General features: G+C 37.6%; 1 protein-coding gene across 1 annotated transcript in view; it reads left to right on the top strand.

Annotated features, from left to right (window-relative positions):
- Positions 1–16,913, top strand: part of Taf4b (TATA-box binding protein associated factor 4b) — a 124,887-nt gene that overhangs the window by 86,117 nt on the left and 21,857 nt on the right. The window contains exon 14 of the mRNA XM_028861275.2: positions 1,697–1,801. Coding sequence (XP_028717108.1) covers positions 1,697–1,801 — 105 coding nt within the window. The remainder of the gene's footprint in view (positions 1–1,696; positions 1,802–16,913) is intronic.

A 16,913-nucleotide genomic window follows, 5' to 3' on the forward strand; every position in this document is an offset into this window, starting at 1 on the left:
ACAGATAATTTAGCTTTTCTGCATTGATAGTCATGCAGTCCTCCTGAATTTTTTCTGAGCTTCATGCTGTCATCAACTATTTATACCAAACCTATATTAATCCTATATTAATGCCCAGAACTTCCTCTTGATCCAATTGTAAGTGTCTGGGTTTCTTTGCTTTGTGCTGGCTAAGCTATTTTGTTTTTGAGGAAGTATTAGAACTATAGAAGCAATTAAAACTGTGGTCAGTTTCTAGGTATTTTTGTTAGCGTGGCTTTTTTTTTTTTTTTGAAAAATTTTCTAAAACATTATGTGTAAAGGAGTTATTTACATGGTCAGTTTAAAAACCTTTCTTGCAGTGGGTAGGAGGGAATCCTAGTTTGATATGACTGTCTTTAAGATACCATATCTCTATAGGGAAGGTCTTTTTTTTTTTTTTCTGTACATAGAAGTTTTGGATTGTGGCAGCATCAGACTCTTGACTAGTTTTTATTAAAAAGACCAGCAGCAACAAAAGATTTTACAACTTCTGAAAACCCTTATCTAACTATTTATAAGAAAGCCTACAGCTTAAAAAGGATTTCTGTCCAAATAAAACATAATTCTTAGTTTACTTACTTTGATTAATTGTTGTCTAAATATATTTATGCTGCTATATCAAAAAAACCCTTAGTGAATAGCTTATATTCAACAGGATTTCTTTTCCACCGCTCTGGAAGCTAGGAAATCTAAGATGAAGGAGAGAGCTGATTTGGTGTTTGAAGAGGACCCATTCCTCATAGATGGACCAGTGTTCTCATCCTGATCTTCTCTTGGAGTGTGTTTCAAGTTTGGTTCATGTGGTCTTTCTTTTTTTCCTAAAGAATATTCCCAGTGTACGTTTTTCTTAGTGGACTGTCTTGGTGCTGTTGGCATGTGACTATCATTCAGTCTCAAGGACACTTTTGCCCTACGTAGCAGTAAGATTTTCATGAGTATTGAACATTTTTCCTCTTCTAGAAAAGCTGAGGGGGCTTATGCAATGGTATTTTATTTTTACTTTGTCTTTATAAAAAATACATAACTATTTTCACACATAATCACCTTGATGAAATCCTTTTTCATAAAACATTGTTTGTAGTTAGTTTCTGTACTGTTGCCCAAAGACTGAAAAACTGGACCTTATAGTTTTGGCTATTCCAGACTAAACTACATCACTCAAGATTTTTGCTATGAAGACAAATACAGAGTAAATCCATGAGTCTTCTTTGTAAATGTTTATAGTGAGATCATTTGTCTCTGATTACTGACTGATTGTCCTGCTTCTTTGAGTGGTTTCTATGAAGTTGCCCTAATCTCTTAGACCCTCACTGTGCAGTTTTTGTCTGTGTGAGCAGTCAGTGAATACCCTTTCAGTGTGTTTATGAGAATTAGGAGAGTAATTTGTAAGCAAACAGTATACTAGAACTGTGCTCTGTAATGACCAAGCGTTGTTCCGATTTCCTTTTCTTCTTCTGTCTGCACTTCCTCTTCCCTGAGCTCTGTCTCTTCTTATAAAGATTAGGGACTAGGATTAGTCCTAGACATCAGGAATGTGCCCTTGGCTGCAAGGGAGTCAATATTTATTTTATTCTATAATTTTATTGGGAATAAATACAGAAACTGATTTCATGATCATTTTCTTTCTCCCTGAGCATCTGTGTAATCATGGACTTTCTTTTTCCCCATCTTCTAGTTGCAGCAACTTGAGCTCGCCCAGATCCAGTACAGAGATGCTAATCTCACGGCTCTTGCAGCTATTGGACCACGGAAGAAGAGACTGCTAGAGTCAGGAAACGAGGTACCGAAAACAGTGTTTGTTATTTAATTGTTTTAATGTCCAGAAAGTAAGCCAAAAAGAAAACAAAAGATGAAAGGCATGGACATAATCTGTCCTGCTCTACATGCTGCCAAGCTTTTCTTGAAATTCTTCTTTGCCACTTTTATAAAATGGATTTTGCCAGTTATTTTTTTTTTTTTTAAACATGTTTTTAGATCCATTCCTACATATTCTGTCATCCTTTCTAGTCGCCATCTCCAGGGATACTGAATATCACTATTTTCCATTTTAAAAAAATCTCTGTAGGTTAACATTGGCAAATATTTATTTATTTATTTATTTATTTATTTATTTATTTATTTATTTATTTAGTGTGTGTGTACACCTGTGAGTACAGATGACAGTAGTGGACAGAGGGTGTCAGATCCCCTGGAGTTACAGGTGATTTTGAGCCATCTGACATAGGTGCTAGAAGTTGTACTTGGTTCTTGTGCAAAAGCACTATTTACTCTAAGGGCGAGTCCATCGCTCTAGGCCCCTTCTAACATCTTTATATAATCTCTCTTCTATTTATCTAAACCCATCCCACTACTAAGACTGCATCTGCCCTCTTATACCTGAGCACAGAACGTGTTTATATGGCTTAATTATTGTCTTATTCTTTCCTAAATACCATTTTAAACATTTTAATTATTTGTGCACATTTGTGTGTGTGAGTGGGTTATATACATACTCTTGCCAAAATGCACATATGGAGATCAGAGAACAGCCAGCAGGACTCCCACTTTCTCAAAGCAGGGTCTTTCTTGCTTTTGTTGCTGTATTGCTTACTCCAGGTTATCTGGCCTGCAAGCTTCCAGGTGCTAATCCCATCTCCACCTCCCATTTCTCCTTAGGAATGCTAGGGTTACAAATATGTACCACCATATCCTGAACTTTTTTAACATGGATATATGCCAGTACTGCATTTAAATGAGCAATAACTTACTCAACCGCTTTCCCAATAAATACTCAGGTCATTTTCAGGTCTTTGTTTTCATCACTTCGTAGGATTCTTTTTACTTAAATTGTGTAAGTAAAATTCTGGAAATACTTAGTTGGGTTAGAAAATGTCCATATTGGGAAAGACATTTACTAGAAAAGCTTAGGCATGCACAAAGGTAGAGAGAGCAGCATGGTGAGCTCCTGTCCACCTTTTTTACCTGTCTACCTTACCTCTTCTCTGTCAGCTGTCAATTTACCTGCCATATTTTCTTTCCGTCTGTACCAACTCTCTCAGGTAAGGAAGGTTTTTACAAAACCCTTGGCTTGTTTTAAAGTCAGTCCAAGAGACAGTAGCATTTTATTAATAAATACTATTTGTTGATTTTTGATTATTCATGATAGTGTAAATAAGAAATAACTAGACTGATTTCTTATCACTTGTCACTTTTCAATTTTTCTTTTTCCCACGGAATTCTGCTTCACAGTTTATTAAAGAAATAGAAACCTTTTCTCTCTCTTTCTGTTCTTCTGGTCTTTATTCATCTAAAGTGTACTTGTTTGTTTGCTTGCTTTACATTTGAAAACTTTAATTTTTTTTTAAAAAAATCAGGCATCTATTATTGTCTTTTCAGTTTAACTTCTCTTTAGGAATCCCTATATGTTTAGCTTCTTTTATTATTATGCGAGTTCTCACTGTATAGCTCAGGCTGGCCTTGAACTTGAATTCTTCGGCCTCAGCTTCTAAACTCAGGGATTATAACCATCCTGCCTATGAAAGCCCTTTCTGATTTAGAATTACATTCTAATACTTTTAGCATTTTCACACTGTACTTTGTAGGTCTTTTTTTTTTTTTTTTAATTTTTTTAGCTTTTTCTTATGGTGCTGGGTATTGAACCCAGGGCCTCCCACATTTACCCAGTGTTTCTTTCTGGCTCAGTGTATCGAACTCTGCTCTACCATATTTTCCCTGTCCTGATGAATTGACCTTTCTGAAACTGTGAGACTGAATGAATCTTTCCTCTCAAAACAAGATGAATCTGGTTTAAGTTTGTTCCTAAATCTCTAAATAAGAGCTGAAGTGTAGATTAGCCATAGTAAAGGTGTACACCTACAATCTCAGTGGAGCCAGAGTTTACAGCCAGCCTTGCTTCCATAGCAAGGTTGAGCCAGGTTTGGCTCTATAGTGAAACATTGTTTCAGAGGGTGGGGAAAGTTGTTAATGTATGTTTAGTTTAATTTCCTTGGTCCTAATAACTAGTCAACACTGTGTATTCGATAATTCTTAACTTACTGATTTGAAATGCCACCTTTACCAGTACAGTTTTGAATTGAATCCGTCGGTATGAGTGTCATTATGCACACTGTGAACCTATCCTAATAGAATTTGCTGTGAGTGTGAAAATTTTTTGTGTCTGTTGCATTTGTTGTTCTGAAGTGAATCTAGCTACATAAAGGAGGAAATTCTCAACTTTTAAATGAACATGAATTTTAGTATTTACTAGTGGCTACTGACTATCTTATTGGACTATTCAAAAAGATTGTTCTTCTGGCTTGTATCTTAGTTTGTTAGTTATTTTGTTAGTTCTGTGGATTACATTGAGAGCCTCACATAGTTTGCCAGTGAGATACATTCTTGCTCCTGTGTATCTATTAATATTTTATTCCTGAAACCTTTTTCAAATACCATTTGAACCATTTTAAGTGTGTAGGTAATTAGTATTGAACATATTCACATTATTGAAAGATTTCACATACTTTTACATCTTATAAGACTAAAACACTATACTGATCAGACAATTCTCCATTCCCTAAGACCCTTGTAAGCTTCACTCCGCTCTGCTTCTATAAATCTGACTACTCAGATATCACACATAAGTGGGATTAGATGATATTCTTCCTTTCACTACTGGTTTATTTGACTTAGTATAATGTCCTCAGTGTTTCAGATCCCAATATACTTAAAAATGTGATAAAACTAGTTCATGAGAGAAATTAGTTTCTACTTTCCTAGCACTGAACAACTCACTACCCTTTGTTTTTTGTTCATATGTATGTAAATCTAGATAAATATCAAGATGTAGCATGATATTTCATCAAGTATATGACTGTGAACAGGCCTTCTTACCATACTTTTGCTTTTGTCAAGCAAATTCAAGCAAAGTCAAAGAATATTATAAAATTTTTAAACCCACTTAGTAACTGTGTTTAATATTGTAACTCATTTAAGAATGGTTTCTAAGCTCCTGACCTACTTTCCTATTCTAGTGATATTATATAACAAAGTCTGTTAAATACTCGTTGTAGCACATGGGGTAATAAACAAGTACATGTACAGGTCTGAGCTTGATTCTTAACTCTGGTAACCTTTTAAATGTGGAGAAGTCCTTTAAGCTTCATTCCTCAATTGTCCCAGTCGGTTGAAATGGTACAGCACTTGCTTTGTCATGCTTTATGAATTGATTTTTATAAACTCTACTATCAAGTAAGTGCTTAATAGTTTATCTTTGTCATCATAATAGAAATATCATTGTTTCAGTTCAAATGGCTCCGAGTGAGTTTGAAATGCTGACCACTAGACTCTCTAGGTCAGTGGCTCTCAACCTTCCTAATGCTTCATCCCTTGAATACAGTTCCCCATGTGTTGACCCTACCCATACACCGTAACATTTTTTTTGCTGCTTCATAACTGTAATTTTGCTACTGTTAGGAATCATAATGCAGATATCTGATATGCAAGATATATGGTATGCAACCCCTGTGAAAAGGTCTTTTGACCCCAAGGGGTTACAACTCACAGATGATCTAGGCCTTCACTTTAGTCACATTTGACTTTGTTGTAAATTTTAGAGATCTTAAATCCTGGTTTCTTGTAGGACTTATTTTTAAATTTATTTAGTATGAATAAATAGACACTGCGTGCCTATGGAAGATAGAGGAGAACTTTATAGAGTTGGCTTTTTCCTTCCAGCTTGTTAAGACCAGTGAGCTTAGTGGGCTTGCTTACACAGCACAAGTGAGGGGCTACTTATAGGAGTCCTGAAATAGCTGCGTCATCTCAACCCCCGACACCCCTCATCATGGATGGCGACCTTCTAGAAGCTGCATCATGAAGCCACGCTTTCTATTGACCTTACACTTCTGTATAATCTATTATCTTTTCAGATGTCCACCTGTGGGAGGGAGTAGTACCTGGAATTCCGGATTAGGGATTCATGACCCTCCTTTTCTCCCTTTACTAACTGTGGCAACAGGAGAAAGTCAAGGTGGCAGTATACCATACAGAGGAAAAACCACTGTACAAACTATCAATATTAAAATGCAAAAGTACTAATGTTTACTTTCAGAAAGATATTCTGTACCTTTTGAAAAATCTTATACCACAAACGTTCCTAGCACTTTCTGTTGTAGGTATTCAGATAGAACATTTTAGAATAATACTTAGGATTCTATTAATATTAGTGATTGTAGTAGCTTATTTTCCCCCTAACTCTGACTTATTCAAGTTATTTTTGAGTAGTTTGTTTGGGGTGATAGCAGGGAGAGGAGAAAGAGGATTTCCAAAAGTTTATGAATGAAGAAACAGCAATAAAATTAGGATAAATGAATGATGGTGCTATAAAAGAATCATGTTTAAGAATCCTTTCTACATGTTTTCTTTGTCATTTTTGGGTCCCCATACCTGACTCCAAAAAACACAAGTCGTACTCTACTAAATAGCTCTAGGAATGAGGTGATCTTATTAGACTCTACTGTATTTTAAATGAAAAATACAAAGATACACCGGGGTCCTAAAGTCCACCAAAATTTTATTTTGCATCTGTTGTATGTTAACTATACTAATAAAGAAATGATGATAAAACAACAGCAGTCAGTCCAGGGAAAGGGAAGCTGGTACATGACTTCTTTCAAGAATGGGGCTATTTGGAGAAAGGGCCTCCAGGCCGCGGTGGGGCTCCAGGCCGCAAACATAAATCAGGGGCTGCTGTTAGGACACAGGGCAAAGAGCTTTCTTAACTCTCTGTTAGGGGGAGCCTACAGGGAAGCATGGCCTGATCTCTGCAGTCTGTAGGACCTGTCTTAAAGGGGCAAGCATACAATTCTTTATATATAGGAAGTAAACTGAGCCTGTTTAAAGAACAGTTGAAAGTTAACTATAAATCAGTGTTGAAGTAATATAAAAGTAATAAAATGTATAGTATGTTGGACAAGAGTTCTTTAGTTTTATTAGTTCCTGACCCCTTGAGATAGCTGAATAAAGTAATAACATTGATTTGACAAGTTAGTATTGAGTACTTGCTATTTTAAAATCTTTAATGAGTTAATTACTTTTTTGCTAGCAATTGAACCCAGGACTTTGTGTATGTTAGGCAGGCACTCTACCACTGAGTTACAACCTCAACCAAAAAAAAAAATCTAAAATCTCTTCTAAAAAAGAGAAAAATATTTGAAGTCCCATTAATAGCCCTAAATTTCTTATACACTAAATTTGGGGAAAAATTCTCAGAGTTATAATGGTACAAACTTCCCTGTCTTTTCCTTGTGATACTATATTACAAATTCAATATCTTAGCATGTTGTAGGCACTTACTAGAGAACTGCTGATTGGATTCCTAAACGACTGTGGTTTTGTGAAGAAGTCTGTGGAGTAGGTAGCTAGCCCCCACTCTGTTCATCTTTGCAGCCATATTCCTTCCACCTCTCACTCCTCTTATTTCTATACTTTGGAACTGCAAGCCAGCTACTTTAGTCCCTAGAATCATGCACTTCATTTTATTGATACAATGTTCAGCGTGGGTTTCCTGCTCATAACCAAAAAAGAATTCAGGAGAGGCTAGAAGTTGTGTCCTGAAAAGCCCTCGATGGTTCAAAGTTGGGTAGAATTCTCTTCAACATTGATCTGCCCATACTAGGTAGGGAACATCAGGATTCTTCAAAAACACATGTGTCATTTAACTTGAATACCGTTGACATGAAAAGCCCAGATTGAATTTTTATTTCCTCAAAGGGCATAGATAGTAGGCGCTTTTTCTGCTATCTGTTTTCACTATGCTACCAAGACCAATTTTCTAAGTGTTCCTCATGTAGCTAAAGTTAAATAACTTGGGTAGATAGTTAGCCTGGAGTACTTAAAGCAGCAGTGATGGGAGAGACCCTGCCTCAACAAGGTGAAAGGCTAGAACTGACACCCAGAGACAGCCCTCTGACCTTCTCTGCTTGCACATACATGTGTGCATATTCATGCACACGCACAAACACACACACACACACACACACACACACACACACACACACAATAGTTTTTAAGAAATAAGCAATGAATAGGAGAGTTATGAATTTTAAAGTTAGGATAACCCAAAAACATTCAAGAAAGAAAAAGGTGAAGATGGTATGCTGACATTGTATTATATTATATTGCTATTGTTACTGTGTTTCCCAGAATTCCTTTTCTCATATAGCTTCTGGTTAGCATGGGCTATGAGATACTTACTACCTGTATCATATTTAATGTTCTTTTACCAAGTACTAGTCAGAAATGTGTGTCATAAACAACTGTGAAAGAGTAGAACATTAAGGATAAGTTCTTGAGTTAATTCTGGGTTTTATAAAATTGGTTCTCTGGTCTAATTAGACAATATTCACCCTGTTTTTAATGACAGCAGAGACACAGATGACATTCAGTGGCAAACAAGGTACATTTACACTGTGAACACTACAAATAAGGAATAAAGATTTGTGGAGAGCCAAGTCTTCCCTAACAAAAACAGCGGTAATGACATGGATTGTTCTCTTCAAAATGTACTGCAGAACTTAAGGAAGAAAGAGGCTTTGAATTCTGAGCTCAGAAACTGCAAAAGGAAGTTAAAGCCCTTGTTTGCCCTAAAAGAAACTTTTACCGTTTGTAGCCAAGGGCACAGACTTGTTGAAACCAAATCCAAAGTCTACAAGGATTTGAGTTACAATTCAAATCGAATTTCCAGCTGTGTAGTGTTAACGTTTAACACTTTTGAGGAAAGGACGGGAACCTTGAACTCCTCAGTGCTGCATAAATTTAAACCAATTCTTCTAGCCCTGTGTGAAGGAGGTTAGTCTCCCAAGTAATCTGTTTTGGCTTCTCTTAGGGTCTTGTAATGACTAACTGATCTTCCTTAGAACTAGCCTTGGCCACCTCTTACTGCTTTTATGCATACTCAGGTTCCAGTATTCCCAAAGGTGAGATGTGAAGTGTGACCCATGAGAAGATGGGATACACCAAACAGACTCCTTTTCTTTTTTTGCCTCCCGTTGCCCAAGAGCTAGTGTGAGAATGGATCTGAAATGGTGGGTCAGAGGAGAAGGAATATATAGATTGGATCAGGCCAAATTCATTGATAGAAGCTTACTAAGCACTGATTGCTGATAGGTTTATGGCAGTGGGCTAAGAGTGGCTTGAGCAGGTTTTCGGTTGGTTGACTTCAAAAGCTAGATGTGTAGGTAGTCTATACCATGCAAAACAGATATTCCAAGTACTTGGTTACAGAGGCTGGAGAGATTAAGATGCTGGAGGGGATTTACCATGTTAGAACTGATCACTTGTCTTCTGGGTAGATCTAGAGGACAGTTTGTTTGTTTGTTTTGTTTGTTTGTTTGTTTAAACTTACTCCTTTATGTTATGTGCCTTGTGCATGCCGTGGCATGCATGTGGAGGTTAGAGGACAGCTTGTGGGAGCTGGTTCTCTTGAGAACACTCTTGTAAAAGTCATAGCTGTGAGAATATATACTTGACAGAAGGCTCAACAGTGTTGAAAAGCTCTGTTGTCTCTTTGCTTTATGCTAATAATGATAGGCGTTTGCACTGTCAGACTAGATTTCTTGAACTTTTTGGTAATTATGGGATTCCAAGTGATGGTAGAAGCCAGTAGTGGCTCTAAATTGCCAAAGACAGACAAATACAGTGACAGTAGTGGCCAGCAAAGCCAATACAGTAGTCACTTTAGTCTGAGCTACAGAGGTTCTGAGACTTCACAGGTAGGAAATCAATAAGCAACCTATGGAGTCTTCCTTGACTTTTATAAACAGGAGACTTCTAGGTCTCATGGCCAGAAGTATGACTTGAATTAATTTGGTAAAGTCAGTCTACAGACATAAGCCAGTTATGTCTTCACAGATGTGAAGACCTTTAAGTGAAGGGAAAAGCAGTTCTTGGGGACAGACCATGCTACACAGCCAGAAATTTGTGCTTTAATCTCCTAGTCTTTTCCTCTGGACTTGAAACCACTTGCCAGTGTGAATGCGCATCAGCGAAGGAAATAATTGGACTTTTAAGGAATTGTTAGGTATTGGTTCTGAACCTTACATGAAATCTAGAAGATCCAAAGTAGTAATGTATTCCACAGTGTCAGTGGAGTTTAGGCTTCAGTCCATTGCACATTTCCACGTTTCTGGAATGCATAGGGGTTTTTTTTTGTTTTGTTTTGTTTCTTTGGTTTAGTTTGGTTTTTGGGTTTTTTTTTTTTATGTTATGTAACTTTATTTTCTGTGCATTGGTATGGAAGTGTCAGATCTCCTAGAACTGGAGTTATAGACAGTTGTGAGCTGCCATGTGGTACTAGGAATTAAAACCAGGTCCACTGGAAGAATGATCAGTGCTCTTAACCACTAAGCCCTCTCTCCAGCCCCTAGAATGCATAGTTTTAATGAACAACTTGAACAACTTTTAAATTTTCGTATTGGTTCACTGGCCCATGAAAATGAAGAAAAATAAGTGAAGCCACTCAACTACCCACTAAATGCTAAACTGTCTCCTGGGAGGATTGTAGAACCACCATCAGGGACCTGAGAAATGCAGTCATAATGCCTATTGAGAGTCACAGTGGATTGTCATGCCTTTAATCCTGAAGTCATGTAAATTAGAGTTGTCCCACATGTGATTTTGTTGGAGAAGAAAATGGCTGCAGCCCCTGGCTTTTAGCATGCAGGGCTTATCTGGCACATCCTTTTCTCCTTCACACCTCTGAGTAAAGATGCTAGAAAAATGTGTTTTCTGCAGCCAGGTCAGCAGTGTGCCCTCATTAGTCTCGTCTACTCTCAGGGTTACCTGAAGCCTATGCACACACCCTTCCAAGGGTGTTGTGAACATACGTGCCAGCATATGGATACCATGTTGACTTATCTGGTAAGCAAGAAGTAACAACTCCTGTAGACATTTTCGTAAGGTACATGTTTGATAAATATTAAACCCACTAAAATTCTTAGTGAATTTCTCAGTGATTGAATGGTGTAGATCATGTTGAAATGCCTTTTCTAAGATTAATAATAATAATAATAATAATAATAATAACAATAATAAATCTAGTCACTGCCATCACAAAGAAGAGGTGCATTTGGACTTTTAAAGGCAGCATGCTCCTTCTGTGATAAAAAGAGATTGTCCTCTGAGCCTGCTTTCTCCTGTGGTGCCCCCAGCGACTCCAAAGCCAGCCCCTTTCTTGTTAGTGACTGTGGTAAATCTATTCATTTTTACTTTTCCCAGAGCACGTTCCTTTTCTTGCCATATACCTTTTTAAGTCCTTAGACTTTGATTGCTGCTGATTTCACCACCGACAAATGGTGAAAGTATTATGTTCCTTTTTAGCAGCTGACCATTAGATGATAATGATTAAACTGAATATTTATATCTTCCTTTCCTACTCCATTTTAATGTTTGAAGTTAAAAATTTAATGTTTAAAGTTAAAAATTTTTACTTTCATCTAAAAAAGTTGTATTATGAGAAATTAAGACTTATCCTTATTCTGTTAGTAGTGTTTTTTGTTTTGTTTTTTGAGGCAGGTTATCATGTAGCCCAGGCTGGCCTTGAACCTGCTGTGTAGGTGGTGGCCTTAAGCTTCTGATCTTCCTGCCTTCAACTACTGAGTGCTATAGGCGTATTTATACTACCACTGTCAGCTTCTGTTATGACTTAACGAGATTCATTTTGTTATGTTATCTTTGGTAGCCTACTTTTTTATTTAATGATCTAATCTGTACACTTCCCAAGTCATTAAATGCTACTTTATACATTTCGTTGTATAATTTATGCCTCTCTGTGTTGTTAAGTATGTTTAGTTTCTAGAATAATGTGTGATCCTTTTTGTAATGAAATTTTGGGCCATGGTTTTTGACTTTTTCCTTTCAAACTTCAAAAATAGAATTGATAGTAAAAATGAATGTTTTAAGCCAAGGAGATGGCTTAATAGGTAACTGTGACTGCAGTCAAACCTAATAACCCTGCGTTTAATTCCCTGGATCACATGATGGAAGAAGAGAACCTATTCCTGTAATTTGTCCTCTGACCTCCACAGGAACACCAGAGCATGCCCCTCTCCCCCAATGAATGAATGAGTAAATAAATATTATTTTAAAAATCGAATGGCTGGGGACTAACAGGTTAACTCAAAAGGGAAAGATGTATTAGGTACAGTGATGAGAAGAACAGAACTAGGTTTCCATTTTCTTGGAGGGCAATCATCTAAAAGTTAGCTTTTTTTTTTTTTGAAGCAGTGCTGGATTTGTGTTCTAGCATTTTCTGAATTTTAATTCAGAGCTATGACGTGGACACAGACAAATGGTGAAAGTATTATGTTCCTTTTTAGCAGCTGACCATTAGATACTAATGATTAAACTGAAAATTTGTATGATGTGGGGGGGGGAGAAGGCTGAAACATCTTGGAGCAGTCTATGAGCCTTTTAGGAATCCTTTCTACTCTTGAGTATTTTATTGTTAGTACTCTATTGCTACATTAAGTGTTTTGGGTAAGGTTCTCCTGAGGGCACATGGTGTTTATATGTAGCATTTAGGAACTTACATTGTAATTTTTTCTTTCAAAGTGTGTTCATTAACGTTAACTTAATGGTAAGCTTATGCTGAGAAAGTTGCTTGCTTAAAATTGCATAGCTTTACATTTATTTCTGTGAGCTTTCAGGATCCCAGAAGCATTTCTTGAAATGTTGTGTCTATCTTATTATATGCATGTTTTTTCTGTAATTTAGATTAATGCTACTCTTATGTTGTAGCATTCTTACTTAACTCACTATATTGTTGCAAATATTCCTTAATGCTTTGTTTCAGACTCTTATGCAGCTACTTGGCTCAACTTTAGTGATTTTTTAAAAAGGATGAATTGCTTGTTATATAGGATTATCTGTAATAAGTATTAGTCAGGTTTTAGAGAGCTTTCCAAAATGATAGGTAAGTACTAATTAACAACAAATCACATTGTTAGAAGATTACTACAAGTGGCTTTCCTTAATTGAAATAAATGACAGTTAAGTTCTCTGTGCTGTTTGCCCAAATTAGATGTTCGGGTTTTCAATTAATGTTACCTGTTAAGAAAAAAAAAAAAGTTTCCATCAAAAAACAGTGAATCTATTTTAGATAAGCTTATAGTAGTAACTTTGTGACATTAGAACTCCTGTTTTTACTTTATCCACAAGAATTCCAGAGTATTGACCAGGAGAATATAATTGATTTTGAAATGTTTATTTGAGCTTACTTTTTGTTTAGACTTTGCAGCACCTACAAATTTTTAGTTTGAGAGGGTTGTTGATACTTGATTTATAAACAGCAAATTCACCATTTTCCCCTTTTTATTTATTCTTTATGTCTTTCACATCATGCATCGCCATCATTTATTTCCCCGTCCTTTTGTATCTACCCTCTGCCCTTGCAACCTCCCTCAAAATAAAATAAAATAAAATTTGAGAGAAGAAATGAATCTCATCATGAAAGCTGTAAGCAACACAGTCATTCGGTAAACCCTTTTATTCATTTATCTTTATTTGCAAGTGTTCATTGCAAAGAGTCATTGGTCTGGTTTGAGGCCTCTGGTTTCTGCTACACTATGGATGCTGACCCCTCATTGGGACTCCTCTTGGTTATCCTGTTGTCGATCCTGCAGCTTTAGGTTTGCAGGATAGGTCCCTTCACATGCTCCAGCAGATCATAGATGGGGTGGATATTGGGGTGGGCCAACTCATAACCCTGCTTCTGGGCCTGAGTAGTTAGTTGCAGGGTTGGTCAGCCTGCCAGCTCTCCCTTGTCCTCACCACAAGATCGAGCTCTCCTGCACTGTCCTGGACAAGTTCACCCTTGCTGTGATGAGCAAGGGGCGGGGCCAGTTCTGCTTTCATGCCCTCAGGGTCAGATCTCCCGCACCTACACCTTCAGGGCCAATTCAGCTCTACTGTGTTGCTCAGCTGTGAGGTGATGTAGGGGACCACTCACTCTCCTGATTGCTGAAGCTGGTGAGGGGCAGGGCTAGATCTCCCATCTGCTTCAGAAGTTGATGGGGGATGGGGTGGCAGAGAGAGGCATCTGCTCCTTATGGATGCCACCACACGATAGATGGGTAATAGGGACAGCTCTCCCATGCTCACAACTTCGGAGTTGGCTCACCCACACCTCCATCAATGGGGTTGGCTCTGTTGTGCTGCCTACTCGAGGTGCTGGGCCTGCTCTCCTGAGTGTTGCAGCTGGTGGGGGGCAGGGGCAGCTCTCCCACCCTTATGAACTCAGGGCCTCAAGTGTTGATGGAGGAGGTAGGGGGAGATTCACCATTTTAAACTGTACAACTCAGTCATTGTCAGTATTTTCACCACACGGTGCAGTTATCACCACTCTAACCCTTGAATAAACTTGTCACAACTAGTCATCAGCTTTGGGACTTTTTCTTAAAATTTTGTCTCTTTGAACTGGATATGTTGGTGCACACTTCTAATCCCAGCACTTGGAGGAAGATGCAGGTGGATCTTTGTGAATTTGAGGCCAGCCTGGTCTATGGAATGAGCTCCAGGATAGCTAAGGATACACAGATAAACCCTGTCTCAAAAAATAAAAATAAAAATGTCTTGTTTGGAATAGTGTCCATATAATCCAAATGTAAGTAGAATTGTGTCATGGTTTGCCTTTCATGTTCAGCTTTTTTCACTTAACGTGTTTTTATGGTCTGTACATGGTGTACAATACATCAGCTGTTGTTTCTGGTTTTGTTGGAATAATCCATTTTGTGAATGCACAGTGCTTTGTTTATCCTTTCGTCAACTTTTAGACATTAGGTTGTTTGCACTTTTGGAGAACTAAGAACAATGCCATTCTCATTCATAAACAAGTTGATATATTCTTGGTTTTCCTTTCTCTTGGTATGTCTCTAGTAGACGTACAGACTCAAATGGAACCTGATGTTTGATATTTTGAGGAGCTGAAAAACTGCTTTTCATGGTGAATGTACATGTCATTTACAATACAGGATGGTTCCAGTGTCTCCTGGATACCGATACCGCTTACTATCATCTGAATTTTAAAACCATAACCCTCCTAGTGAGAGTGAAGTGTATCTCACTTGTGGATTTGTTTGCATTTCCCTGATGACTAAAGATGTTAAATATGTTTTCATGTGCTTACTGACCATTCATCCATTTGTGGAAATAAAGTCCAGTCTAGTCTTGATTGTTTATGTTTTGAGGATCATAACTAAGAAACTATTATCTAATACAATTCTACAAAGATTTATATCTCTGTTTAACTTCTTAAAGATTAACACACTCTAGCCCTGATATTTACTCTATCTTTGATTTGTTTGACTTGTTGTGAATCAAATCAAATTCATTCTTCTAGATGAGGGAGATGGCTCAGCAAGTGTGTTATGCCTGATGAGCTGAGTTCAATACCTGGGACCCACTTTGTGGAAGAGAACTCATTCCCCTGGAGTTGCCCTCCAGCATCCATACATGAGCCGTGGTGTGCGTATATGAACACACATAAACAGAATGAATGAATTAATCATCAATAATTTAAAATACTCTTTTTTTCTATTACTGAAAATAGCTTTTTTTTATATACTACATTCTGATTATAGTTTCCCCCTCTCCAAATCCTCCCAGTTTTTCCCCACCTCACCTCCCATCCAGTCCACGGACCCTTTTGGTCCGTCATCAGAAAACAAACAGGCATCTAAGGAATGATAAACTAAAATAAGATAAAACAAAAGCAAAGAAGTTGAAATAGTACAAAGCAAACAGAAGAAAAAGCCAGAGAAACAAACATAGACACAGACACACATTCACACAGACAGGAATCCCATTAAAAACACTGAAAACCATAATATATGCAGAGGTGCTGTAAGGTTTAGAAGAAAAAAAAAGCCCTGATACAACATTGTGTAACCAAGAAACCTCTAAAGATGCCATTGAGTTCATTTTGTGTTTGCCGTCTCCTGCTGGGCATTGGGCCTGCTGCTAAGAGTGGTTTCCCCAGTGAGACTCCCTGAGGAAAATATTTCACTTTCACGTGTTTGTCAGTTGGAGCTAGCTTTTGGATTAAGGATTGGAGCATGTGTTCACTTCCCCTCTCAGCTCTGGGACCTCTTCTGGTACAGCCCCAAGCATGCTGCTACAGCCTCTGAGTTCCTATGTGCATCAGTCCTGCTGTTGAGAAGGTCTTGTCTGCTGGGTGTCCTCCATCCCACTGACTCTTAACACTGTTTCTATCTCCTCTTCCTTAGGGTCCCCTGATCCCAGAGGGGAAGAAGTTGATAGAGACATTTCATTTAGGGCTGAATGTTCCAAGGTCTTACACTCTGCACATTGACTGTGAGTCTCTGTATTTGTTCCCATCTGCTTCAGGAAGAAACTTCTCTGACGATGGCTGAGCAAGGCACTGATCTGTTTCCCTGGCCATTGACATCCAGTTGTCTGGCATCAGTTTTATAAAGACCATTCTTTCCCCGCTGAAGGTTCTCAACAACCTTGTCAGACTCAGTTGATAGAGTTACTTTTGGTCTGTCAGTTTTACTCCATTCATCTCTATGCTGCATTTGATCACTTCATTACTGTAGCTTTTATAGTAAGTCTTGAAATTGAGAAATGAGAATCCTTTAACCTTTTTTTTTAACTTTGAAGTGTTTGGACTCTTATGGATCTCTTAAATTTTCACATATTTTAGAATCAGATTGGTATTTTTATCCAAAGATGTGATATTTTGCTAGAAATTAAATTTAATATATTGATTAATTTGGATAATATTGCTATCTAAACAATATGAAAGATTTCAGTCAGTGAACATGGTGTGTGTGGCGGGGGGTCTTTTCTCATTGCTGTGACAGGATACCCGGCAGAAACAGAGAGGGAAATACAGT

The sequence above is a fragment of the Peromyscus leucopus genome, chromosome 19, assembly GCF_004664715.2.
Source record: "Peromyscus leucopus breed LL Stock chromosome 19, UCI_PerLeu_2.1, whole genome shotgun sequence".
Classification (NCBI taxonomy): domain Eukaryota; kingdom Metazoa; phylum Chordata; class Mammalia; order Rodentia; family Cricetidae; genus Peromyscus; species Peromyscus leucopus.